This window comes from Mustela nigripes, chromosome 9 (genome assembly GCF_022355385.1).
Source record: "Mustela nigripes isolate SB6536 chromosome 9, MUSNIG.SB6536, whole genome shotgun sequence".
Lineage (NCBI taxonomy): Eukaryota > Metazoa > Chordata > Mammalia > Carnivora > Mustelidae > Mustela > Mustela nigripes.
In genome coordinates, this window is record NC_081565.1 from 17,439,479 (window position 1) to 17,466,574 (window position 27,096).

The 27,096-nt window shown below is 52.4% G+C and overlaps 1 protein-coding gene across 1 annotated transcript in view; it reads right to left on the reverse strand.

Moving 5' to 3' along the window:
* PAPPA (pappalysin 1) overlaps window positions 1-27,096 on the reverse strand; it is a 207,402-nt gene that overhangs the window by 21,547 nt on the left and 158,759 nt on the right. Inside the window, exons 16-20 of the mRNA XM_059410111.1 lie at window positions 24,835-25,045; window positions 23,946-24,117; window positions 15,137-15,284; window positions 10,104-10,213; window positions 1,104-1,175 (exon numbers count right to left, since the gene is read on the reverse strand). Of these exons, the coding sequence (XP_059266094.1) occupies window positions 1,104-1,175; window positions 10,104-10,213; window positions 15,137-15,284; window positions 23,946-24,117; window positions 24,835-25,045 (713 nt within the window). The remainder of the gene's footprint in view (window positions 1-1,103; window positions 1,176-10,103; window positions 10,214-15,136; window positions 15,285-23,945; window positions 24,118-24,834; window positions 25,046-27,096) is intronic.

The following is a 27,096-nucleotide window of genomic DNA, read 5'->3' on the forward strand; positions in this document are numbered from 1 at the left end:
TGGAGGAGAAAAAGCACCAGCCTAGAGTCAGGAGACCCAGGTTCATAATTTGGCTCTGTGGCTTTAATGCTGTGCAATCCTGGGCCAGTCCATCGCCTCTCTGATCCTGCTTTCCCACTCCGTATAACCATTGATTAGGATTCGATCACGCTAAGAATCCTTCCCGTTTGAGTATTCCATCAAATTTCAGATCTGGCTACAGCTTTAAAAAGTCAGGTTTAGATCATCTTGAAGAGCATTTCTGACTCTGACATTCCAAGAATTTCATCAAATACAAAGTTTTCTAGAGTGCAAACTAGTCCCTTTCACCTGCATTTTCCTGAGCGGGCTCTGGAGCGGGGAGCAGACCACAAATATTTGTGCCTCCACCTGGATGTGATTTGGGGCCTCCTTTTCATTGTCAGATGAGAAGACCCACGGGGTGCATGGGGTGCACAGAATATCTCCTAGTTCCAGAGGCAGTGTGACCCCTTGAGAATACAGATGACTTTCTAAGTACTCTGCCCCTGTGCCTTCCCAGGCTGCTCACTGAGACAGAGAGACAGATCTCCATGAAGCCAAGCGCCAGGGAAAGGTTCAACTGTGAAGTCAGAGAGGATCTTCCCATTCAGCTCTGTGGTAGGGTCTAAAGTAGCCATACTGCTTCCCGGGTTGAAGAATGAGTGAATGACAAATGTGTGGCAAAAGGAAGTGACCTGCAAGTAATGGTCAGCAGTAAAGTAGGAACTGGAAAGGGAAAAAAAAAAAAGCCTCCTATGGTTCTTTAAACATTAAATCTGATCATTTGGGTCAAATGCGTGGTATGTTATAGATGCAAAATCAGGATGATCTCCGTCCCTCCCACAGGCAGCATCATGTTGAACATAAGCTGAGGGAGCAGGAATGCCTTGGAATCCTACTTTTGTTATCCATGAAATGTATTTCTGAGTATGTTTGTTGATATCTCCGTGCCTCAACTCCCCCATCTATAAAATGGGATTGCTCAATCAGCCTATTAAAGGGCTGTTCACAGCACTTTGTAGGCAAAGTGAGTGGAAGCCATGATCAATGTAAGACCAGTGATCAGGATGTTAACAACAAGAGGATCACTTCTAGGGACTCACCTCACAGCCTTTGACACAGTGAATCAGGGCGGGATGAGGATACCACTTGAGACCAGCCGTGCAGACAACTCTCTGCAGAGAGAGGGAGAGAGCAGTCAGATGGGTTTGGGGCTGGGAGGAAGCCATCTCGTTGTTGGCACCCCACGCAACCACCCCACATCTTCTTGGATCTTCCAAGTCCTGTCTTCACCCTGGCATTTACATGGATAATTTGCCCATGGATAATTGTACTTGCAGTAACAGGAGCCATAAGATTACAAAAGTATTTGTGTTTGCTGTAGGTATGATCCTGTATCTCCCTGGCAGGAATGAGGGCTGAAGAAAAGCAGAACTGGGGGATGAAGACGCGGTCAGAAAGGCCCTTCAGGAGATTCTTGGCTGATGTTTGATCCATGGGTGGAGTTAGGAACAAGGTGGGAAGAAAGAGGAAGGGCAGAGGATACATACGGCTGCGGCAGGGAGAAGGGAGAATAGTGTGGAGCGGGGTTTTCCTACACATGGGCTGAGGACCACGTTCATCGGGGTCCCTGTGGGAGCTCATGAGGAAGGCACATACTTCAGAGTCACCTTGGATCTAATGCATCCAAATCTCTGAGGCCAGGGCCTAGGACTCTGCAGTACAAGCCTGCCAGATGACTCTGATACGCACTACAGTGTGAGAGCAGTGGCCTGTTTCCGAACCCTTGGAGACACAGAGAACCTTTCTTGCCTCCACCTGCCACCATGCCCTATGGGCCACTCCAAGTTCCCTGACACTGTCCACACTGCCACACCTCTGTGACCTTGTCCTTGCTGTTCTTCTTCACTGAAATGCCCTTCCCCATCTTGTCTCCTGGAGAACATTTAGTTCTCTTTTGCTCGGCTGCTCATGACTTCCTTCCCCTGTGGTGCCTTCCCCAACCCCCCTCGGAGCATCTAGGTTTGCATGTGTGTATTTATTTATAACCTCCTTTAATAATAATAATTGTTACTATGATAATGACAACCAAAATATATGGAGTTCATTTGTGGTGCTAATTACTTTATGCATTATCTTATTTATTCCTCGTTACCATGCAGTGAGTTGGGCACGAATCTTGGGTGATATGGAGAATGAATACCCCAGGCTCCGTAGCTGTTTCGGGAAGAAACCAGGACTCAAGACTGAGCACTCGTTTTAGAAATTATTTAAGGAAGCTCATAACATAAAATCCAATAGGAGGATAATTTTTAAAGGAGGTGAAAAGAGAAAGATGAAACTGGGAAGGTCCGTAGCATCAGGACTGGGGCTAATGTGATGTTCCCAGAAGCTCCTTTCTCTATGTCTTACATGTCATGCCAAAATTATAATGATTTCTTTAAAAAATAAAATGAAAACAACCTGGAGGCAAATGCTTAGATCTGCAATGAAAGTTAGTGTCAGGGACCAGCCGTAGAGGGCTATGTGATCAGGTCTTGCTCTCCTGGATGACTGCCAGCTGATTAATTTTCATTAAGAAATGAACAGTCATATGGGTCAGAATACGGAAAATCACATGACCAACCCAGTTTCTCCCCGAAGGCAGACCTGTATGGGAGCCCCACCATAATTAAGTTTCTTGGTGAGCTTGGAACAAAGGGAATCACGTGACTCCAAGAGTGGGCTAAGATGGGTTGGTGCCTTTCTTTCCTGCCACACAGCATCTGGGGTTCACCCTTGGGTCATCCATGCCTAGAATGGCGTCTGGCACGTGGAGGATGCCTCATAAATGTTTTTGTTATAAATGAATAAAGACATATCAAAATAGAGATGATTTTTATCAATGGGCAGGGTTTTCTTTACTTGACTTCCTCTGTTCTAGAACATCAGAAGAGCCCTTACCATGCCTAGCACAATGTCTAGAAGACCGGTTTAGCATAGGCAGAATTAGAGTCTTAAACAACCAACCTAAGCTGAAGATCTGCCAACCAGTCTTGCCATGGGAAGTCTATTACGTAGACTACATCACTACTACACCCTGCCCCTTTCTACCTTTTCCCAATACACCTAGACAAGGTGACATGCGGGAAAGACCTTAGGCATGGGCTGTGTCAGGTGTGGATGCAATTCGACTTGAAATTGCTTTGTGGATTTCCACTGTGAGGCTGGGTTCTCCTGTCTGTGAAATGGGTCCCGAAAATCACCTCATGGGCTTGTCGTGATGATCCACGGAGATAAATGGTACGGGACTGATTAACTGAGGACCTGGGTTTGACACATTTCTGTGTCTCCCCAGGATCCAGCCTGGAGCAGAGCAAACAAGTATATGTTGACCAGATGAGGGAGTGTGAGTGGCTTCCGGTGCTCCTTTCTTCCAGCTTAGCTACTCTGGTGCCCTCTGCTTCCCAGCCACAGGGCCAGAGGTGGAGAGAATCACCTGCTTTCATCCTCTGTGAGACCTGACCCAGGGTTTCATCTTTGGTTCTGAGAGTCTGTCCCCAGCCAAAAACCAGGGGTGCTGGAGGGGCCCTTGGTAATGGCTCAAGTAATCGAACACAGCAGGGTCAGGATCCACAAGGGAGTTGATGCCCATCCCTCCCCCTGTTTATCCGAGAGAGCTAATTTAATCCGCCTGTAGGAGTGTTGTGGTGTGGCTGTACAAGGCTCTGTCAGCTGAGGTTTACCTGGACGTGAGTTCAGAGAAAGGACTTTTATACTATCTGCATAAGCCTGTTGATCTTTCCAAGGCTTTTGGATTTTCCACTATTCCTTAGGGCTGCATGCCCTACCTGTCCTACGACAGGGCCCCTCTGTATGTGAGCAGAACTGGCAGAGGGCAAGCAGCGAGAGCTGCTAGGCTGTTTACACCGCAGATTGGGAGATCCCCGGTGGGGGCCCTCCAATGTCAGCCTTGTTCCTTCGGGTGCCAGGGAGACCTCTAGCCCAGTGAGAGTGCTTTCAGGCCAGGTTTTGTAAGGCGGCTTTCGTTTCCTGCCGTGGTGCCTAAGAAGAATACATTGTCCTTTCTTCCCAGCTGCAGTGACCTTCAGCATCGCCATGGCCAGCACCACCATCATCTTCATCACCATCACAGCACCGTCACCAACCCTGTCATCATTATCCTCATCCTCATCCGCACACGCCCTGTCCTCAGATCTTTATTTAATTCTTACCCTAACTACAGGAGAGGTACTATTTTTGAGTCTGGGCTACACGGGAGGAAACGGACCGCAGAGCATTGACCAACCTGCTCTAAGCCATGCACGTAGGCAAGGACCATCGGGAAGTAGGCCCGCAGCTCCCTGATTACCAGATCTGTATTTAAACCCTACGCTCTCCTTCACATTCCCCTAGCCCCCAAAACTAGAAATATAAAATAGTTTACTCTCTGGCCTGACGGAAAGACCAAAGTTCAGGAAGGTGGAAGGGCTTTCAGAGGAAAGTAGGCAGGGGGCTGGGAGTGGGCAGAGTGTCTCCAGATTCCAGGATGAATCCCAGGAAAGATGCGGTCCCAGGCAGAGTTTAAGACCTGTGAGAAAGCATCATAAGAGAGCCTCCCCATCCTAAGACTCAGATTGAACACCCCTTCAGATGCCATGTACGATGAGCCCTCTTTTCTCCTTAATCCTCCCTTTGATGTGTAGGGCTTTCGGTGAATGAATGATATCGTTTAACTTATGTTTGCCATTCATTATCACGTACAGAGCTTCGGGGTTTTCTTTATAAGCCCAAGCACTCGGGGCACCTGGGTGGCTCAGTGGGTTAAAGCCTCTGCATCCGGCTCAGATCATGGTCCCAGGGTCCTGGGATCAAGCCCCGCATCGGGCTCTCTGCTCAGCGGGGAGCCTGCTTTCCCCTCTCTCTCTGCCTGCCTCTCTGCCTACTTGTGATCTCTGTCAAATAAATAAATAAAATCTTTGAAAAGCCCAGGCACTCTTCAGCCTGAATGCCTTGTGCTTAAAGAATGCCTGCCGTTTAGAAGGACCTCATCAGTGTTTCTGAGTGAGCGAATGAACCAGTGACCAAATGAGTGAATGAGAGATCTCACTGGCTTCTGGACCCATCTCTCCAGCATGGGCTTCACCTGCAGGGCACACGCTGTCTCGCCTCTATACCTCGGATAGACTGGACTCCATGCTCACTCAGAACCCTTCTACCTCTGACTCCAGACCCTTGACAGGGCATTCCACAGAGTGGCCTTCCTTTCAAGTAATGAATTCTGCACCCTTTGTCTGCAAGTGTCGCATTATGATTTATAATATAGAAGGTGGTTACCTTGCAAGACGAAATGCAGGAGAATTAGCCCTGGGTTCAAATTCTGATTCAGATGTATTAGCTACATGAACTGGGCAGTGAACACCCAGTGAGAACTTCAGCTTCGTGTATAAAATGGTGATACTGTTGATCTCATTGGAGTATGGTAGAGATAAAGTGAGGTAGCATTTGGACCTGCCTATCGGTGCCCACATATCATAGGTACTCAGTAAATGGGGACTTCCTTTCCCCCCCCCTTAAATACCTCCCTCCCTTTCTTTTTCTTCTCCTCTCTTTCCTCCCTGCTTTCATCCTCTTCCCAGAAGCCATTATAAAATCCAAGATCCCAGATGCCTAGAGGAATCATATAAGCCTCTGAGGCCGCGAGCTGCTTTTGCCACGCACAAGTTGAGATATAGGGGAGACTGGGGTGCTCCCTTGGAGCTGGGGATGGAGAAGCTGCTACCCTGAATTCCAGATGCCGGGGCTAGGAGTCTGCCTCATTCAAAGGTTACAAGCCAGGCTTCCAGGCTACACAACCCACAGAAATGTTCAGTCTAGCACCCAGTGTGCTTGACAGGCCTCAAAATTATTTGCCAATATTTAAAAAAAAAATTAGAGATTTTATATTTTAAAGACTCCAGATTTCTCATATTCAAGACAAAGCGGGGACTCTAGCCATACTAAGCACACATTTCCATACTGCCACACGGGGCTCAAGCTGCCCTCTTGGGAAGCAGGATGTGCTTCCCAGAGTTCACCGCTGTCTCCACCTCTCCCTGCAGTCTCTCCAGCTCAGAGCCCGAGAGATATTGCCATCTGTCACTGAGTTTGTATCATATCCTTTATGAAATGTGAGGAAGATTCCTCCATGTCCCTATTGCTCCCAACAGTGCATGTGGGGCGACGGGGGTGGGGGGAGTGGGCGCTTTCAAAGGGGGAGAACTTTGAAAAAAATAAAGGGACAGAGTGTTTTTCTTTATGAAATTAAGCCTAAAAATTTTAGTACACCTGAAACCAATATAATTTTATATGTCAATTATACCTCAATTAAAAAAAAAAAAGCCAACCCAATAGACATGATCTTGGGGGCACAACCATTGCCTGGCATGGGGAGGGAATGACCTCTGGGGAGCCAGAGATCCCGACCTGGGGAGTGGTTTCAGGAGTGGCCACAAACATAAACACCGATCCAACCTTACACGGAAGATCAGCATGTGCATTAAGTCTCAGTAAGAAGAAAATTTAGAGACTCATTTCTTAAGTTGGGTGTTTGTATTATAACACACATGGGTGTTTTTATTGCATTTTAAGTGTCTGAAATATGTCTAGTAAATCCTGCTACTATTATCAATAATATCCGAGGTGTGTGATATACAGAATGACACCCAGGCCTGCTTCACGCACTGGTCCCACCAGCCCGGTTCCCGTGGGGATCCGACTTCGGGACTCTTGATCCAGGACTATCTCTCCTTCCACAGACAGGCAAACTGCAGCTTATAGCCCTGATAGGATTTGCCCAAGGACAGACAGCAAGAACATGCCTGAGCCTGAATGAGGACCTTGGTCACTTGACCCCGCAGCCCTAAGTATTTGGCGAGCACCCACCGCGGGCTAGGCACGAAAGGGAGCACCGTGGCCTGCCTGCACAAAGGTCACCATCGTGCTGCGCTCATCATGGCATGTGATCTCCGTGTCCATCTCCCACTCATCTAAGTAGGCGTTGTTCTCGTCACACAGGCCGATGCGTGCAAAGTACTTAAAACAGGCTGTCGTGTGACATGTGCCACTGTGGGCTTCGGCCGGCTCACGTGGGCCCAGGAGAGGCAGCGGTGCCTGCCCTGTCCCAGCTGTGTGTGCAGTGAGGGCAACTTGGGAAGCTGGACATCTGCCATGGGGGGAATATTGACACCATGGTAATTGGCAAATGCTACAAGTTAGAGTTCTAGATGGTGGCTGTTTTCTGGGGGTGGGGTCGGGAGGGGGTGCGGGGGGAGCGCAGAGAGCCAGCGGTGAACTATCCCACAGCATGCTCCCTGGTAGGCGGTCAGTGAACAGTTGGTTTTTATTATTATCGTCCTACATCCCGCAGAAACTGCATTTTATATGTCAATTATACCTCAATTAAAAAAAAAAAAAAGGAACAGCTGCCCATGAGACTGCCCAGGGGCTCTCTTCCCTTCCTCTCAGGCAAGGGGCTCCCCTCGCTGAGGTTCCACTTCCTCCCCTGTAAACCGGGGAGAGACTGAAACCCACTCACGGGGTGTGGGCTGTGTGTGTGCAGGAAGCATGACCCAGTGCCAGATTCACAGAATCCAGGAAATGTCAGCTCGGACCCCGCACTTCCTTCCCTGGGGACAAAGGTAAGGGGAGCTAGAGCCCAGCCGGCCCCCACCCCCGCACCTCCCCACCCCTGCGCCTGGCCCCGGTGGGAGGCAGGCCTAAGAACATAGGACTCCCCTGCCCCCGCCCAACCCCAGGCCTCTGCTCTGGCCTGGCCGGGCTGTGCCTGCTCTAGCCGCTCTGGCCGCTCTGTTTCTGCCTAGCTCTCACCACCCAAGGGGGCAAGGGTGCAGCAGAGGCCAGCTATTCTGCCTTATTCCTGGAAATCATCAATCTCTGCCCTTCACCCTCCTCCCTGTTTCTACCACATTTTTTTCCTCCTGGATAATGAGGCCTCCGGAGACCGGTGGAGGTCTGAACCTCGTTATGGCTCTCTCCGTAGGCCGGCATCAATAAAGGGTCGGCAGACCAGGGAACTGGGTGGGGGCTGGGACGGGCCGGCGGCGGGTGGGCAATTGGGGAAGGGGGGCTCGCGGGCTTTCCAATCCCTGGATTTATTTCACAGTGAATTATAACTGAACTCTATAGTGCCCAGGGCTCGCAGAGGGAAGGGCAGGAATGCATCCAGGGCGCAGAGAAAAGGCCTGAGTGGGAGCTGGGCCAGGGGAAACTGGTCTGAGTCCCAGGCGGAGAAGACCTCCGCTACTGGGGTATGAGGGAGGTCTCCTGTGTCTGCTCTGTGTAGGAGTGTGATGCCCCTGCCTTCGGGTATATGGAAGCAGGGCAGGGGAGAGGGAGGGGAATGGAGCTGAGGCGTGGCACTGTTCTGGCTCTGCTTCCTGGGCGACCCTGGCCTAACCCCCTCCCTCGCCGCTCCTCCATTTCTCTGCCTGTACAATAAGGGGCTTATACTTGATCTCCAACTTCCTTGAGCTTCTGACATGGGGTTCTGTGCGTGCCCCTGGGTGTGGACAGCACAACTGCATTCGCCGGGGTTATTCCGTGAGAGTCTGTGTGGGTCTCTGGGTTAGCAGTGGGGTAAGGCGCGCCGAAGGCAGAAAACAGACGAGCAGCACGAGGTCGGGGAAACAGCGCTGTCTAGGGAATGCACAGAAGAATCAGGGGCAGACAGAGGGGAAAGCGTATGGGTGGGCGGGATGCGGGACAAGGTGATCGGGGTCTTAGGAGAGGGGACAGAGAAACAGCGGAGACAGAAGCAGGCAACTGGGGCTCGAGTGGTAGATGGGGCAGAGAACGTCGGGGAGAAGGAGGAAGGGGAGCGGAGGGAAGAAGAAGAATGCTGGGGTGCACAGGGGAGCGGAGTGGGTGTCCAAGGCCAGCGCCAGCGCCATGGGCCAGTGCTGAGTAAGCCCTCGCGATCATGCCCTCAGCTCATTTGAGAAATAGTACACCTCGTATCAGGTTCTGCCTGGCTATCCGGAGCGCGATCCGCAGCAGGAGGGCATACAGCGAGCCCCACCCCCGCACCCCAGGCAGAAAGGCTGGCCGACAGGGACATCGCTGAACAGTGCCCTGCGTGCCCTGCTTCCCTGTTTCACATTCTCCAGGTTGAGCCAGTGCCCAGAATGGGTACATGAGGCCCAGGGTCCACACTGCCCTTGAGGGCAAGAGTGGGGTCCTGCTTCACCACAGGGTCATGGATGGACCAGGTGACCAGGAGAGTGGCCAGCCTCCAGCTGGACCTGGGCAAGGACAGCAGATGTTGAGAGGCAGAGCCTATAAGGTCTCTGGCCAGGGCCACGCCAGCTTGACTCTGCGGAAGAAGCACTCCCTTTGGACTCAGGCTTGGGCCCGAGCCTTCTTCGCGCTGGGGCCCGTCGCTCACTCCTAAGATCTCCGTGTCCCCAAGCAGGGACTGCAGGAGATGTCCCTTGCTCCGTACAATAATTCTGGGGCTTAAATACTATCTCGTGTGTTGAGTGCTGGGCACGGGAACACCGTGGGTGCTTCCTAAGCAGTGGGTGTTACGTGTTCCCCAGATCACTATTAGCTGCTTTCCATCCAACAAGTAAAGCAGGGAGGATACCAGAAATCTAGGCCATAGGACGCGGAGGGCCTTCTAAGAGCTGGTCTGGAGAAGCCAGATCGCACTATACTCACAGATACAGGCCCAGTCAGACAGACAGGGGTTTGTGACCCGGTCAGACAGACAGGTTTTTCTGTGTGTTCTCAGTGCCTCGGTGCCCTCGCCTCTAAACTGGGGACAACAGTCCTCTTATTCCTGGCCTGCCATCAGGATTCAGTGGAACAGTGAATAAAAGGTCCTTCGCACAGTCCTGGCCAAGGGGAAGTGTGACATGCTGGAGGCCTGGAGAAATGATGGTGAACAGAGCCCCCTCTCTCCGCCCCTCCCCCCCCCCAACAGATGTGATGAGTCAGTGACCCGTAACGCGCGCGCATCATGTGTGAGAGAACGAATTCAGGACCAGGGCATAGTAAGTGTCCAAGGGGTCCAAGGGGGTCATTTCCCTCCCCGATCCACCAGGGTCGGCCCCGTCACTCACCTCTACCCGTGTGGGGTTCAGCCAGTGCGGGATGTCCCGTACGGTCACGTTCACTGGCAGGATGATGGACTCGCTGTTGTGGTCCAGGCACGAGGTGACACACTCCGACCCTGAGGGCAAGCACAGTGTGAGGCCACAGCTCAGCCCACAATCCCCCGATGCCCATGGGCTGCTCTCGCACAGCGAGGGCCCTCCTGCTCCTGGTCCCCTGTGGGCCAGGCCACCCTGGCCTTGAAGACAGTGGAAAGAAGAAAACTCCCAAAGGGGCAGCCTTTGTTCTCAACGACTCTGTTCCGGTCTCTAGTCCAGGCCGCACCCATCACCGTGTTCGTCTGCCATGAGCCCCTTTTGGTCACGCCCCTCCTCTGCTTGAGAACATTTTCAAGGTTCCCCAAAAGCAGGACAAAACGTAATCCCCTTCGCCCAGCATGCATGGGCTGCCATGGTCTAGTCAGTTTCATCTCCCATTAACCATCTTCACGCTTTGGGTGGTCCAGCCAGATTGCCGTAGGTTTGCCACCCGAGTCCCACAACCCCTTTCCTCTATGTTTCTGCTCCCATTCACCCCTTCTCCAGAATCACCCCCATCTGCCTTCTCAAGGTCAAATCCTATCAGTTCTTCATGGCCCACTTCACATCTTCCAAGAAGCCTGCCCTGATCTTTGCGCCTGAGTGAGAGCAGTGTTCAGCAACGAGGAGTCTCTCAGGGCTGGCCTTACGCCCTCCCTGTGCCTGCCTTCCCACGGTTACAGTGATGCCCCAGATGGACAGGGATGAGGGGGACTCATTTGTGAGCCTGGCCTGGTGCCTGATATGCAGGGACGGTGCAGGAAGCATCAGCCCCCCTAGCCCCTCACTTCCTGCTTGCGTGATGCTTCCCCACATGCCTCCCCGGTGCTTTTAGGCCCTTCCTACTCTTCTTCAACTAACGCACTATTAATGATCCCTCAGACCTCCACCCAAGTGCTGCCAAGTGCCTGCTCCGAGGAGCCCTCCCTGCTTTCCTGATAGACCAGGCCCTGTCACAGGGCACTAGCCCCTTCCCACGGGCTTGGGAATGGTTCTCTCGATGGCTCACTTCCCTGCCAGACTGTAAACTCCTGAAGCCAGCCCTCTCTGTGCTCCCCGTTCTCCACCCAGAGCCTGGCACCATGCAGGGCAGCAAGCATTTGTGAAACGAGTGAGAGAGACAGGGAGCGAGCGAATGCATCCGTGGACAAGGGACTGAGGGGTGAGGGAATGCGCAGGAGGACATGCGTACCGCGATGGGGGAGTGAATGAATACAAGACTGCATCTTGGATAAAGAAATGGAAGAATGAAGGCATTGATGATAAGCGGGGACAGGCAGGTACACAGCAGCCCTTGATGAGGCACAGCAACTTTAAGCTGCGGGCTGGCAAGTTGACTGTAATTTGGTGCATTCACTCTCCACCCTGCCCTCACACACTGCGAAGTCTCCTGAGAATCAAGCCTATCCCATGAGGTGTCCCCAGAACTCTCAAGCCATGCTCATTCCTGTGGGCAAAGGACAGATGTGACAGAATCTGACCAAGGCCCTAAGGAGGCCGTTCCCTTGCCTGAATGCCAGGACCACCCCTGAACATGAAGTGAGTCCCAAGAGACAGCCAACTTGATTCCAGTAGCCATTCAAAGGTTCCCTTCCAGGTGCACGCATGTGTGCATGTGTGTGTGTGATGTCTATGTGTATATCCACCCCCCCCCCCCACACACACACATACACTGTCTATCTACGAGGGCCCTGCTTGTTGCCATCTTGGCCTCTGAGAGACTCACCAGGACTGAAGAGGGACAGGGGTGGAGTGGCAGGCCTAGGACAGTGTTTAAAACCTCTTCACTTTAAACACAGGGCCCCCGAGCCCAAAAGGTGGGGGCCAGACCCCTGGCCCTGCAGGTGGTTGTCACTCATTCTCTTGAATACCCTGTGCTGTGTGACGGGTTGCCATCACACCCATGTCTCAGGTTAGAGATGTGCACGGAGCTCAGGCTACAAAGCAGACGACTTGGGCCCCATCAATTAAAACCCACGTCCCTCTGCCTTCTGAGCCCAGCAGTGGATACAGGGGAGCCCAACAGAGGAAAGAGAAAGGAAGATAGAGGAAGGAAAAGAAATGAGGTGGCGGGGGTGGGGAGCGCTGCAAAAGCACCAAAAAGATGAGTGAGGGGAATAAGGCGGGGGGAGTCACGAAGCAGCTGGAGAAAGTCAGCGCTGCGTGCTTATCATGAAATCAGTTCTAAAGGAGTATTTAGGGAGCGAGGTAGAAACAAGGCTGTGATGATAAAATCCTCTTTTGCAAAAGCAGGAGGTAGCCTGTGAGGCCATCCCTGGTCTGCTCAGCAGCAGTCCTGTCCCCCCTTCCCCGCAGCTCCCTCCCCTGCACTCTCCCCCGACCCCCCGCCACACACACAGGGCTGGGGCTTTAGGCCCAGGCTGCCCTGTTGTGATATATGAGCAGGAACTGGCATCATTACAGAGGGTGATCTCACCGGGCCTCTGCCTCTCCTTCCCTGGGAGAAGGAGGGAGGGTGGCAGCCCCGGGGGTGCAGAGGGGACAGTAGCAACTTTCTGAGTGCTCTTGGTTGCCACAGAAGCTGGCCTGTGCTGCCCGGCGGAGGAGCCCAGAGGGGACTGCTCTGGGCGGCTCCAGAATGTGTCCTCCAGCCTCTGAGCCCACAGGAAGGGACTTCACCCCGATTATAAGGCCTTGAGTCAAATCCCCTCCTTGGTGAGGGGGGCTGTGCACAGGGAAGGGCCCAGCCTGGGCTTCTGATCTGGGGGTCTCTGGAGGTGACGAAGGGGAGGGACCTGGAGGTCAGGAGGGAAACCTGTTTTCCCGCCTTCCCTCCCAGGGTCCCACAGTGCCTTTTCCCTCTTAGCAACCACCTCTGCCACCTTCCCCAGAGGCCCACCACCATGCACGGATCACCATATCCATAAGAGGGACATCTGTCTGGCAACGGGACATGGGCACAGGGAAGAGAAGGACATTGAGGCTCCTGTGTCGTACTGACTTCTTTCCCTTCCTGCTTGACTTTGAGAAAGCTCAGTGGGCAAAGGGATGCTACGGTACGGCCATACGTGTGCCTCTGTCTTGCTGGGCGAGCGAAGAGCAGGGCCGTGTGCTGCAAGATTGTGAGGGCGGTGTACGCACCCGGGGGCCCCACAGCGTATCTGGGCACCTTCCTGCCTATGTAACATGTTTCAGGGCCTCAGATGCATCTGTGCTTGTGACGTGTGTGACTCTATGTCACACGTGTGTATGTGTGTGTGCGTGTTAAGTGATGTGTTTGTGCAGTATTTGGCTGAGGTGTACGTGCTAGGCATGAGTTTATGCTGCATGTATTTGGGTCTGTTCGGTTATTGAACATTTGTGCTTGTGTTTATTTTTGCATGTGTGAATATATTTGAGTAGATCCGTGGAGGTAGACAGGCAGGAAGTCTGTTTCTAAAAGTTTCTTTTTTTTCTTTTAAATAGAAGTCACTTCATCAAAGTTTTCCCTCCCAGGAACACTTAATACCAGTCATGAGTGTAACTGAATATTCACTTGTGTATCCTGGCTGAGTTGGGGGCAGGGACCCTATCACAGACCTAAGTGTCTAGAACCACCTGTCAGGAATGATGGCAGAAGAAAGCATTGGCTTTGGGATAGAGCATCCAATGTTACTGACCATTGCGACACCTGCTGCCCTAAACTTCTAGAATGCCTATATTGGCAGATCACGCAAGATAACCCCTCTCTGCAAACGTCGGGCCAGGGTCCTTCAGATGGCGGCTCTGTAGGAACCTGAAGTCCCTTCTGAATCATCAGAGAGAGCTTTTCTCACCCACACAGGAGCTGGTGCTCTGGGCTCAATGCAGGAGCACCGATTCCTGGTCTGCTTTTAGGTGAAGAACGCATGTGTGCTCTCAGGCTCTACATTTCCGTCTTTGAAAGGAGGTGGTCAGGGGCCCCCTACACCTCCCCTCCCCAAGCACAGGCCTTGCTTCTGGACAAGAAGTGACAGCTCCCGTTTTGCTGGATGCAGAACTTGTTGGCTCTGTGTGACTGGGAGTGAGTGTGTGCGTGATAACCTCCCGCTCCAGACATCCCTGGTGATTATCCCATAAATCACGCTGGCCATGAGAAAGAACATCCAATTCCCTGGGCTTTTCATCATGGTCAATTAGGGAATCAGCCCAAGAGGTCAGCACCACTGCCCTCCACTGAGGTCAGACTCAATGCACGCCCAGTTCCCCCAGAAAGCCTCGGAGCCTGTGATTAATGCCTCCGTCCAGATGCCTGGTTTCGACCAGGCAAATCCCTGGCATCAAACTCCAGGTTGTCTCCCCTCACTGTGGGCACTCTGTGAGCTAGCCTGTCACCACACAAAGAGCCGTTTGAACATATTCTTTATCCTCCCAGTGGGAGGCCACTGAGACGCCAGAGGAAGAACTGGGGCTCCAGAGGAGGAACGCTGTCTGGCTTCAGGGAGACTCTGTTATCCCTTCACGTGCCCATCTCCTCATCTGTCATGGGTCGTTGAGCAGATACGAGAAGGTGCCTCTCAAGTGCTGGCTGCAGGACCTAGCCCGCTGTAGGTACTCATGAAGGATTAGTAGGACGCACAATTTAAGATGAACCGGGGACCACCACTGCTTTCTGACACAGGGTGTGTGTGCCTTTGCAGCTCTTCCCCTCCACGCCACAGGGTTCCTTGTCCGGAAGCCCATCTCCTGCCCAACAAGCTCTTTCGAATCCCTATAGAAGTGTCCCTTCCCCTGGGAACCTTCTAGGTCCCCTGACACAGCGGTCAGCTCTTCTGTGCTCCCGTGGGACTCTCCAAACTCCCCGAAATTTCTTCTCCAACACGTGTACCCTCAACTCTCTCTCTGGGAGCACAGGACCTAGTCTCCTTCATCTCTGTCTCCCTCCTACAGGGCATCGGGAGTGGTGCCCCGTCACCCAGCGAAGCACTGGCCCCAGGCTTGAGAAGGACCTGTGCCACCCCGCCGCCCTCACGCGCCCACCGTACCTATGGCATAGCCTTCCGGGCACTGCAGTTTGAGGTTGCCGTTGAGCTGGTCCGGGGCCGAGCACTGGCCTTGCATCTCCTGGCAGATGTGGAAGGAGCCACTCCAGGTGCCATCTTTCCGGCAGTGGATGATGTTGCTCCCACGTCCCTGAGCAGCACAGACCACAGAAGAACAGTCAGCGCGAACTGGAGGGACTGCCACCCTCACCGTAATCAGCCCCTCAGAGTAACAGAGGAAACCGTTCCTCATCTCCCCAGAGCACTGGAAGTGTTAGCTAGAAACCCAATCATCCAAAAATAGAGGCACTGTTAACATTTCTGCTTGACAGATGGGGAAACTGAGGACTCAAGTCAGGAAACGTGTCCAGAGCGCTCCAGGGAGCCTAACTCCCATGTTTTCTGAACCCTAGCTTCGAGCTCTTTCAGAGATTTCAGTCAGAGAGATTTCTGTGTTGATTATTTATTTATTTTTTTAACTGAGATAGAAGGTGACCAAACACTCCCAAACGCACCCCAGCTCATACAGTAGGTAAGAACATGGGTCTTGGAGCTGTCTCAGTGCCCCTCCCCCAGTTCTTTAGAACAGGCGTTACACAGTTTCTCCATCTTCCGCAAGGCAGTAGGCACACGCAACGCGTAGGTTCAGTCCTTGCTCTGAGCCTACTTCCAGAGTCTGGGTTTCTAATGGGAGGTCTCGCTCTGCGGACCAGCCCCTGAATCCAAGGACCATTTCTTGGTGCCCAGTCTGTGCCCGGCTCTGTGGGGTTCAAAAGTCAAGTGAGCCGTATCGGAGTCAAGTATGGGTCCGCGTGAGAAAGACAGTCACGTGAGCAGCCAGCCAGCCACGTCAATACGATGGTCATCAGTGCTGGGCTGGGAGGTCACGGGGAGAGTAATGGGTTGTCAGGCACAAGCAGAGAGGCCCCGTAGAGGAGGTGCTAAATGGTAAAAGGGTTTTCAAGGATGCACAGAATCACAGACAGAACAGGGATAGGAAGACCTTTCTGGAAGGCCAAAGGGCATGGGCAAATGCAAGGAAGTACAGTGAGCAGCAGAGAGCTTCCCAGGGGCTCTTGGCTGGCGAACCAAGGGAGGACGAGCTGGTAGGGCAGACGCAGGGTGGGGCCTTCACTGTCAGCGTATGGAGTTTGGACTCAACCCCCTGAGAATGGAGAACGCTGGGCGGTATCCGGATGGGGGGCCCTCCACTGCAGAACAAGCTGTCTATTCTCTCCCTCTTTCAAGCTTTTTAGATAAGCAGAGAAACTCTATAGGAGTCGCTGACTGGGCTCCACCAGGACGAATATCTATGCCTTGGCTCCCATGCCCCGCAGCTTCCATCCAAAGTCCCGTGGCTGGCCTCCAGAGCCCGCAGGGCCTGAACTCTGGCTCCCTCTCCATGGCTTTGCTCCCTACAGCACCACCACCAACCTTGAACGTCGGCTTAAACCACCTACACTCTCAAGTGCACCCTAGGTGCTCCCCTGCCGCCATGCTTCCGCACACCCGCTCCTCCTGGCTGCTGGGTTCCCTCCCCGCCCAGACCCCCTGCCTAGCCCGGAGGACCCCGTCCTAGTCCTGCTAGGATGCACCGCAGGGTGCACGCATCAGGTCTCTACACGCTCTGCCTCTCTGTTTCCCATCCATTCCCACCTAGAGGACCAACTGCTCAAGGCCCCAGACAGTGCCCCCTTCGCCCCGCCTCCTCAGGGCCACAGCACATGACAGGTCCCGACCCCCCGGTCCACTCACTCATCACTCGGTAGGTGTTTGTGTTCCCTCAAGAACCGCTTGACAGAAGACGGGGTGAGCAGACAGGGAGTCATGGACGGAGACTGCTCCGTAAGCAAGAGCAGAAACGAACGTGTGGGTGACGGGACACACGCGTGAGCGAGCAGAGGGTGACACGGGGGGACGAGGGACTAGGAGAACCAGTGCACGCAGGAGGAAGTGAATCAGCCCGCCGACAGGGCTGATGAGGCGGAAGCTGCCCTGTCTGAGAAAACAGCTGCAAGGAGACAGGGTTCCGAAGGGAAAGGGGGGCCCTCTTTGGGCCTCTCGCGCGCCTGTCCGTCTGCGGCGGGGGCCTCGGTGGCCACGGGACAAGGGTGGTCCATCCCGCGCGGGAAGCTGTGGGACATCTTACACGGTCCTCCCCACCGAGGTTCTGTGAGAGCTCACGGAGAGTTCAGGCCACTTCATGCGGCTTCAGAGAAGCGACTCTCCCTCCTGGAGCCCCAGGCCCCAGGCCCCATGATTCTGCTGGGCCCTCGGGGGAATAGGAAATTGACCCCAATTTCCTGGAGCCTTGGCCTGGGCCTATGATGCATTTGGCCTCCAGCCCCTGAAGGGTTGCAGACCTCAGCACTACGTGGGCCAGAGTTGGCTGGGGACCTCGGTTTGCAGCAGAGAACGTATTAGAACTAGCTGGAATCTGCTCAGGGAATTTCGCCATAGACAAATCCACTGTAGAAGGTTCCACCGGAGAAGAGGGGAGTAAAGGGCCTGGTCTTGCTGCCTCCAGCCTCTCTCCTTCCTGCCCAGTTCATCAGGCACTCTCGGCTGCTGATTAAATCTGCTTTAAACAAGTACACCACCCTTCTGCTAAGACACTGCCACCTTCCAAACAAGTCACATCTGTGGCCTGGCCCTCCAAGGCCTCCACAGTGGAGCCCAGATGACAAGTCTAGCCCCATCTCTTGCCACGCACCTGTCCTTCCTCCTAGTCTCTCGGTTAGCTCGTCTCTCCTGCACATTTCTCTTGCTTCCCAGCTCTGCACCTTTGCCCTCGCTGTGCCCTCCGCACAGCAGACTTTCCAGAGCCTGTCTGGATTTCTGAATTCCCCTTTAAGACTAGATCTTGGTCCACTCGGGGCTTACCTACCAGCTAGTACAGAGCCTCAGAATTAACCCTTGGTGTTAATCTAGGGTGACCACGAAGACCTGATGTTGAGGATGCCATCCGAGAGAAGCCAAGAGCACTGGGCAAGGAGCCCACCGGGTACACGCGGCTCTGAATGCACGGTTCTGCATGCTAAGGTGAAATCTCACCCCAGAGGGCTAAGCATCCCTCACCAAAATATTCTGCCTCTCTGTGCCTGGGAGTCCGTCTGTAAAAAAGCATGTGCACTCTCTCAAACTCTCTTTAGTCACAAAGATCCACAGAGCGCTAACGGCATATAATAATCCCATTATCAAATACCCATTAGGTGCCAACTGTTTTACAGGCATTTAAAACCCCTTTGATTAACACAATAGAGTAGAAATCATACCCTTGTTGCAGATTAAGAAACTGAGGCTCGGCTGGGAAGTGAACAAGTGAGTTTTTTAAATGATGCCAGTGTAGGGGTGCCTGGGTGGCTCAATGGGTTAAGCCTCTGCCTTCGGCTCAGGTCATGATCCCAGAGTCCTGGGATCGAGCCCCACATCCGGCTCTCTGCTCAGCGGGGAGCCTGCTTCCCGCCCCCTCTCTCTGCCTGCCTCTCTGCCTACTTGTGATCTCTCTCCCTGTGTCAAATAAATAAATAAAATCTTAAAAAAAAAAAAAAAAAGATGCCACTATAATAGAAGCATAGACTCGAGCCAAACTACACAGGTTCAAATCCTGGTCTTGCAACTTCCTAGCTGCGAGTACCTGGGGAGGCTTCTCAACCTCTCTGTGTTCCTTAATTTCCTCCCCGGTTAAATGGGCATGGGGTGCACTGCCTGCAGAGTCGGCACGAGGACCGAATAAGTAAGTAAGTAAGAGCTCAACACACATGAGGGCTCTCCCAGTGTCAGTGGAGGCGCTAGGCCACTCCGCGGCTGTGATCTCTAGAATCCACTCAAGGAACACCCACATTTTAGAAACGGCAGCAGCTGGTGTGGGAAGGCAGCGCGGCCGTGACAGGGGGAGGGCCAATGCTAGAGGCGGGTCTTCTGACCATAAGCCTCCGTGCCTCTACTACACTGGAGGGGAGAGGCGGGGAGAGGGAGAATTAGATTTCTTCTTCTTCCTTAGCAGAAATGGAAATAGACAAAATAATGGCAGAGAGACCGTGGCAGCCTCAGAGCGGGACATGAAGGGCTAAGCTTTGGACGCGGGCTAACGGAGGAACAGGAATCTCAGGGCCCCCACCCCTGGCTACATAGCGTGGGGCGAACCACCTTAACTCAGGGAACCTCAGCTTCCACCTCTACGGAATGGGGCAGTAATGCCAGACGGATGCCGCAGGGCTGAAATAAAGTGGTCTGTGCAGAGCACTCAGCCCAGGCACTGGCAAGTAGAAAACGCTCAGTAAGTCGCTGCTGCTATTAATTACGTAATTCCCAGGCAGTGCCCTTTATGCACTTTGCATCTTCCAAGTAAGATACGAAGTGACATGTAGCCTTCGTGTATGGGGAAGGAATGGCTGAAAATCGGGAGTGGGCAATGACTTGGTTAGGAGATTAGAGGTGTGGAGATCGGACTCTGCTGGTGCCTTGCTGTGTGACTTGGGGCGAGTCTCTTCCCCTCTCTGGGCTCCAGAGGTCCCATCTATAAAACAAGTGGGTGGCAGGGGGGGATCTCCTCGGTCAAGCCCACCTCCTGTCAAGTTTCTAACTGGCTCTCGCCCTTGACAATGCTGCAACCGGAAGTCACCCCTGCCTGGAGAGGCGTCGTGCGTATGAGGACTCCCCATATCCACAGCAGAGCCCCTAAAGGCATGAGCCAGATGCACGCCACGGGCAGAAAGTCTTTCTCATTTCAGAAGGGCTTTTATGGCCACCTGTGCAACCCGTGCACTCACCTGGGTGTATTACTGACTCTGCGCCCACCCTTTCTGTCTTGCTCTGGCTGAGCAGCTGGAATCCCCATTAAGAGCATTACTTCATCTACAAGCACCTTTAGTCTCTTCCTCTGCTGCAGTCCCCATGTGTGCATCCCCCACAGACTCCATCCCAATCACAAGATGGCTGTTCCCATATCACCTACAAATACCACCTGCCCCCGTGCTTCTCGCATAGAACTGAGCCTGAGTTACTGCCTCAGACAGCTCAGAAGCATCTGAGCTGGATTAACTGTTGGGGCAACTGGCACTTCTCCCTGGCTATCTGGGGATAGAGCTCCTGCCCTTTGCCACTAGCCTGCCCTGGAAGTGTTCAGGGGCTAGGAAAAGCGGAGCTGTGGGGCCCGTCAGCGCCACCCGCTCATTCATAACCGTGTGCAAGACCTGAGCCTCCAAGACTTCTTCCCTCATTCGGAAAAGGGGATGTTGGTTTCTTTTTCAAATGTCTGCTGGGAATTGTCAAAATGAGAGAAAGTCTGGCTCACCAGCCTGGAGTCCCGGAAACACTTGAAGTAAAGAAGCTATTATTACCCAGGTTCTCTATCTTGGTTTACAGAAATACTAACACTCTAAATTCGAGAGCTGAACTGGCCAGTATGGTAGCTACCATATCAGTGTGGCTGTTTGCATTTAAATTTGAACTGTTTAAAATTAAATAAAGGGTTAAAACCTCATTGCTCAGTTGCTCCAGCCACGGTTCAAGTATTCCCTAAGCCAGATGTGGCCAGAGGCCGCCATACTGTAAAGCACAGATCAGGACAATTTTCATCCCAACAGAAAGTTCTTCTGTGCATTGCTAGTCTAGAGAGTTCCTGTATTGTACAGGTTTCCTTGAGCAATAAATCAGGTTTCCTTATGGTTCACATTGGGTCTCTCCATCCCACACTGTGGCTTCATACATGACAGATGCCTTCTTTTCTAACTTTCTGGGGCTACCCACCAACAGAGGGATAACCTTCAGGCCATTGCCTTTATTTCTATAGGAGCCTATGTGGAGGATCAGGGATTCTCTCCACTAGAAGTGACCTTAAAGGAAAGCTAGTTCACCTATGTCTTTCTTCCCCAGGGCTGCCATGCATGGTGGCACAGGTTGTATACTGTACAATTTCAGGGGTTACTCATAGGCATACTCCTATCTATACTTTCATTACCTTATTTAATCCTGATAAACCATGAGGCAGGAAGTAGTATATCCCCCACCATGAGAAAACTGAAAGTTGAAGGGTTAAACAACTTGCCCAAGTCCTCCCACTGGTAAGTGGTGAAGTCAGTACTTGAACTCAGAGTCCAGATCCAGCATCCTTCTGGCTCCCAAGGAACAAATGAACTGGAGGTTTCATTCGTCAATTTGCTTTTAGAGGCAGTGGGAGGGAGTACATGAACTTCCCCTAGACTAGTCCCTGTCCTCTTCTGCCAGGATCTGGAACTTGTTTGGAAAGCAAAGAATTCCGGCTCCATACAAGCTGTTTAATTCAAGATGCTCTGGGCCGTACATTTCTGCTGTGTTTACAGGCAGCAAGAGGGGATCTGAGGTGAATACTAGATTTGGCTCTCAGGCCCCTGGTCTGAGGGTAGAAGAAATTCATTTTCGGTACAAACTAGAAACGTCAATTGTATTAGGAGCCCATTTGGCACACGTCCCCTCATTCTTTGAGCCGACAAGCAATACCCCGCTCCTTTGCGTCTAGCCTCTCTGCCAGTTGCCAAACAGAACTGCTTGAGTCGTCTGATAAATTTACATTTTCCTCTCCTTTAAATACAAACTGGCCATGAAAGGTACTTGGCAGGCCCCAGGCAGACTGGGTTTCGTTTGATAACATGACCGCGGCCAGAATAGTATTTGGCTCAGCAGTTTGGGTAACTGTTAGCAACAGTTTTATGTAAGGGAGGAAGAGGGAAGCCCAGCAGCCTGCGTGAGGCCATGGTAACCTCCGGCCTCTGCTTGTCCCGACACCGGCTTCTGCTTCCCTGGCGGGCAAGGATGGCAGTGACCTGGGGGATGCAGACATCTACGAGTGTGCGTGGTGAAGGGTTTTCAGGGGGTGTCTGTTGGATTCAGTCCATCCACAGCTGGGAGCATCCGGATTCTGACTCAGGAGACACCAGCTGTGTCACCTCGGGTGGTTGAGTGACTTCTCTGAGTGTGAGTTTTTCTCATTTAGAAAATGAGGTTGTTTTGGACACTCCCCATGGCTCTCACGGCTTGATGTTCCCTGAGCACCTACTGGGTGTCTGGCACTGTCCCAAGTGCTGAAAACTCAGGGCCGATGAAAGAGGTGGTCAAGCACTTCACAGCCTGGGGAAGGGAGCACCTGAAATGTGTTACAGGGCAGTGTGGCCCGTGCTAGGGTGTGGGGGACTTCAGGAAAATGGCACTGAGCCCAACCATAGAAGGGACCTCAGGAAAGAGTTCATGAAAATGATGGCGCCAGAGGGGAGGGAGGATGGGCAACACAGGTGCAGGGGAGTGGGAGGTACAGGCTCCCAGTTATGGAGTGAACAAGCCACAAGAATGAGAGGTGCAGCACGGGGACGATAGTCTACAGTAGTGTGACAGCACTGCATGGTGATAGATGGTAGCAACACGGGTGGTGGGCACAGGACGACATATAAACAGACTTGTCTGATCACTGTGTTGTACACCTGCAACGAATCGTGTGTTGACCATCTTTCAATAAAAAAGGGGGTTCCTGGAGGAATGGGTGCCCAGGCTGGTCTGGGAAGGAAGACGAGGACCGAGGCAGCTACCAAAGGGGGAGGGGCTCTTTCATTGACAATGCAGAGGTGAGATGGTGTGCAATTGCACGGGAGGCCTGGGATCCACCCCAAGGAGTTGGGAGTTTGTCCCCCGGGAGACAGGGGTCACTGGTTCATGAGGAGCTTTAAGCAGGAGAATTGTGATAAGATGTGTGCTCTGAACACATGGCTCGGGCTGAAATGCAGAGAGTCCACTGGACGCTTAGCCGATTGAGCCACCCAAGCAAGAGCAGGGAGGTGATCGGAAGACTGCACGCAGCTCAGTAAGGAGATGACGGTGGCCTGAGTTACTGTGGCAATACCAGGGACAGATGAGAACAGCTCTGGGAGACATCCTGGAGGCACAATGAGTAGAACTTGACCATTGTCTGCATGTGAGGAGCAGGTGAAGGGGGCTTAAAGGTGGCTGTTTGGCAAGGCCTGGCCTTGGCAGGGTTAATAAAGACGGTTGAGGCCCGGCTGCAGGTGAAGCCAGCCCTGAGTCCCACACAGCTGCACCCCAGCCCCACCTGGATGAAGGTCCTTGCATACCCCTGAAATATAGGGCTCAGCCTATCAACCCCAAATGGCTGGTTTATCACTGTGGAACCACTGGTGGATTTATCATTTCCCTTTTCCGTTCAAGATTCCCTACCTGTCTTAGAAGGAGTAAGAGAACTTTAGTCATGGATTCCTTCAGCAGGAATGGGTGGGAGTGCCAGACTTCCTCTCAGATGCCAGGGGATGGAGCTAAGATCCAAACCCTGGTATCTCCTTCTGGTCTCCCATACTTTCCTACTGTTCTCCAGACTCTATCCTTCTAATCACAATGTGGTTCCCCTTTGCTTCATGCTGGCAGAGTCAACTGATGTCTGGAGGACATGGTGACCTTGCATTTTTAAACACTCCAGGAACAACCGCAGCTGATGGTGGTGGGAAGTTGGCTAAACCACCCTGGTCACTCCTATCACAGTAACTCAACTGGGGTCATTTTCCTGCCATGGGACTCCATATACGCTTCCCTTCGTAAGGGTTTTAACACTAACCGTTTTGCAAAGCTAAGAATCTCTGAATCAAAATAGGATATTTAGGGAGGAAAACAAAGCTCAGGAAGATTCCCAAAGAAGATGATCAGAACCCAGTTTCTTAGCTTCCGCACTGGTGCGACTGGCTGTCATATCTGCAGAGTCTCCTGAAGGATATTATTCTTCAATAAGCAGACAGGAGAGGGCCCAAGCACCAACCTCAAGTTCAAGGAGTCTTACCTGGGCAGCATCGCTGTCTTCGCACTTGATTCGACACTCGCTGTTGAACTGGAAGCCATTGGTGCACTGGTAGAGCCCATGGAATTTTGGCGGAGGTGGGTCACAGGTCACAGGAACGCAAGCTCCCTCCTGCCAGCTGCCATCTTGGGTACACTGAATCTTGAAGGCCCGTCTTCAAAGAAGAGATCAAAGAAAAATGTCTTAAGGATTAGATGGCTAGACTCATGCCCTATGCAAACACCCAAGGTTTTCTTGAGCCAGCTGGCCTCTCATTTCTCTTTCGCACTCCTGATCCCCTAACCGCCCTATCTGTTGGTAAGCGCCATGCGTAGAGATTAAAGAAAATTCATCAACTTGGGGCAAGCAAGAGTTTCAGACATTCTCTCAGTTCCATGTGGGCTGAAATAAACTCAACTCCGGCAAACTCTTGTCTTTTCCCTTCCTTCTAGAGTGTTCTGATGGTAGCTACTTGGCTAATGATGATAATCATACCTACCATTTATTGAACAATTACTATGTGCCAGGCACTTTGCAAACACTTTGCAAACACACCGTCATTTGTTCTTTACAATAATACTATACAGTAACTGGTATCATCATCCCCACCTTATCCTTGAAAAGTAGAGGCCCAGAGAAGTGAAGTCGCTTGCCTGAGGTCACACAGCCAGTAGGCAGTTACTAACAATGTCCCTATAAACTCTTACAGGGCTGCATACGATGAACAGTAGGTATTGCCTCCAGCAAAAAAAAAAAAAAAAAAAAAAAAAAAAAAAGAAAAAGAAAGAAAGAAAGAAAAGAAAAAAGAAAGAGTGTTTCCTTATAATCAGACATCCAGACCTGGCTCTCCTGGCTGGCAGAACCTGTGAGAGTATATTTCCAGCCAACTTACTTCTTTGACTTCCGAGAGGAGCCAGGCACATGATATCCAGGTTTGCACTTGTACTTGCAGAAAGAGCCCACCTTGTGCTTGTTCTCACGGCACCGGGCCGTCTGGAGGTCGGCGTTGGGCACCGGGGGCGGAGCTAGGCACATGAGCTCACACAGGGCCTCCGGGAAGGACCACAGGCCGTCCTCCATACAGGTCAGGAGGCTGTTGTTGCCTAGAGGACACAGGCAGGCAGGGTTAGCAGATGGGGCAGGGCGGACAGCCAAGCTAATTTACGAGCTACCTGGGCTTCACTAAACTGGAAAAAGCCAGAGGGTCTTGCTCTTGGAATTCCAGCCCCTTCAGATTACAACTGAGGGCCTCCAGGAGATGGAGGGCATTGTGACATAGAGAAGATCTAGCTTGGGGAGGAACTCACCCCCCACAGGCAGTAAACTAAAATTCCAGGATCCCAACTCCCGATCTAGAATCTCTTCTACTGCATAGGAAAGAGACCTTCATGCTCCTTCCATCCATCCTCCTGGCTCTGCCAGGTGGGGGCCCGAGCCTGGAGGGGAAAGTACATACTCCGTCTAGTGACTGACGAAGCAGGCGCCCATCAGAATCAACTCTGAGTTCTGACATCAGGATGCCGTGTGCCGTGGAGCTGCCAGCTGCTCCTCCCCGTGCCCCACGCCCCTGTATTGCTCCCAGCCCCCCTTGTGCCTGGAAGCGATGGCACCGTGGTATCTGGAGGCTTGATACTTTTTTGCAGGCCCGGTGTTCAGCGAAGTTGTGCCGGAGCAGCTGAGAGCGGGTGCTCCCCTGCAGCCTGTGCCAGCTGCAGCAGACATGCTGATTGCCTCCCGGGAAGCTAGCTTGATGGGGGATGGTGCAAAGGAAAGAAAACCAGGAGGCATGGGGCTTTTCATTGCCAGGTCATATATTATCGATGTGCAGCCTACCCCAAAACCCTGCCCCAAGACAATCAGAGATGGACCCAAAGCCTGCCTTTCTCAATCCAACGCTCCTCTCCGCGGTTATGACTGAACGGTGTTGACAAGTGGGGCTGTATTCACGTGGGAGGCTGTGGGACGGGAAGGAGGGAGGAGTGGAAGGGTGCAGGGGTAGGGGTGAAGCTGACATGAGCTGTGTCCTCTGAGTTAGTCCTCTGAGTTAGTCTCACAGCGGGCTCATAGCTGGATGACGCATATTTGGGAGCAGAGACCCGGAAAGCCAAGTGACCTGACCAAGTCCTCGTAGTTAGTAAAATGATGAACTATCATCCAAAAAGCATCTAGGCATGCCGGCTATGTGCCAGCGGCTCTTTTGTGTGCTGGGACATAGCGATGAACAAAACAGAAAACCCCCAGACCTTGCCCTCTTGCAGCTTCGATTCTAGCATGCTAGGGAGACACCCAAGAAACTGCACAAAGAAATACACTGTTGGGTGTGCTAGAAGGCAGTAGGGTCTCTGGAGACAGAGACAGCAGGACGAAGACGAAGCAGGGAGTGCTGCGCCCTTCCCTGTAGGCTCCTTGCTTCCCTGACCCCATTCACGGTCTTCTTTCTCCTTCTGTGTCAGTGTGACCCATCTGGTGAGCACGAGCCAACCTAGTGTCTGTGAACCCCACAGAGGATTCCGTGCTGATAAACAGTGATGCTGCAAACTACAGAGATTTCTACGTCAAATGGAGGATGATTCATTTGGGCTCCATAGAAGCAGAGAGGCTTCTAGAACACCAGAGACTTCAAATGGATTTTTGAATTGCTTTTGTGATTGGGGTAGTGTTTTGGGGTGTGTAGGCATAGCCAAAGCTATGGGAGAAACTAAGGGAGAGAGAGGGGGAAAGAAGTTATGAAACATACAGGGTGCATACCCTCTCTGAGTTCCCCAAGAAGGATAAAATATCGGTGGAAAATGTGTTAGGACTCTTGAAAGCATACCCCATCAGCTACGCAAATTATACATTGTGGAGTGGAAGTCATGGTCCTCCGGTGGCAGGAGAACAGAAAAATTGTGAAATGGTCATCGAGAGAGGAAACGCAAGCCAAGAATGTCAATTCTGGGAGAGGGTACGTGGGAGCTGGCTGTGTACCACAGTCCACAGAAGAATCACGCTAATGGAGCCTCTGGTGGTTCAGGACCATGGACATGCCCTCACCCCACCGATGAACAAAATCCCGGAGATGCAGACGCCTCGCTGCACAGAATCGGTATTTCCATGATCCAGCTACAGTCACTACTCTATACTTACCATGTGGCTTTGAAGAAAGCCGGGTATG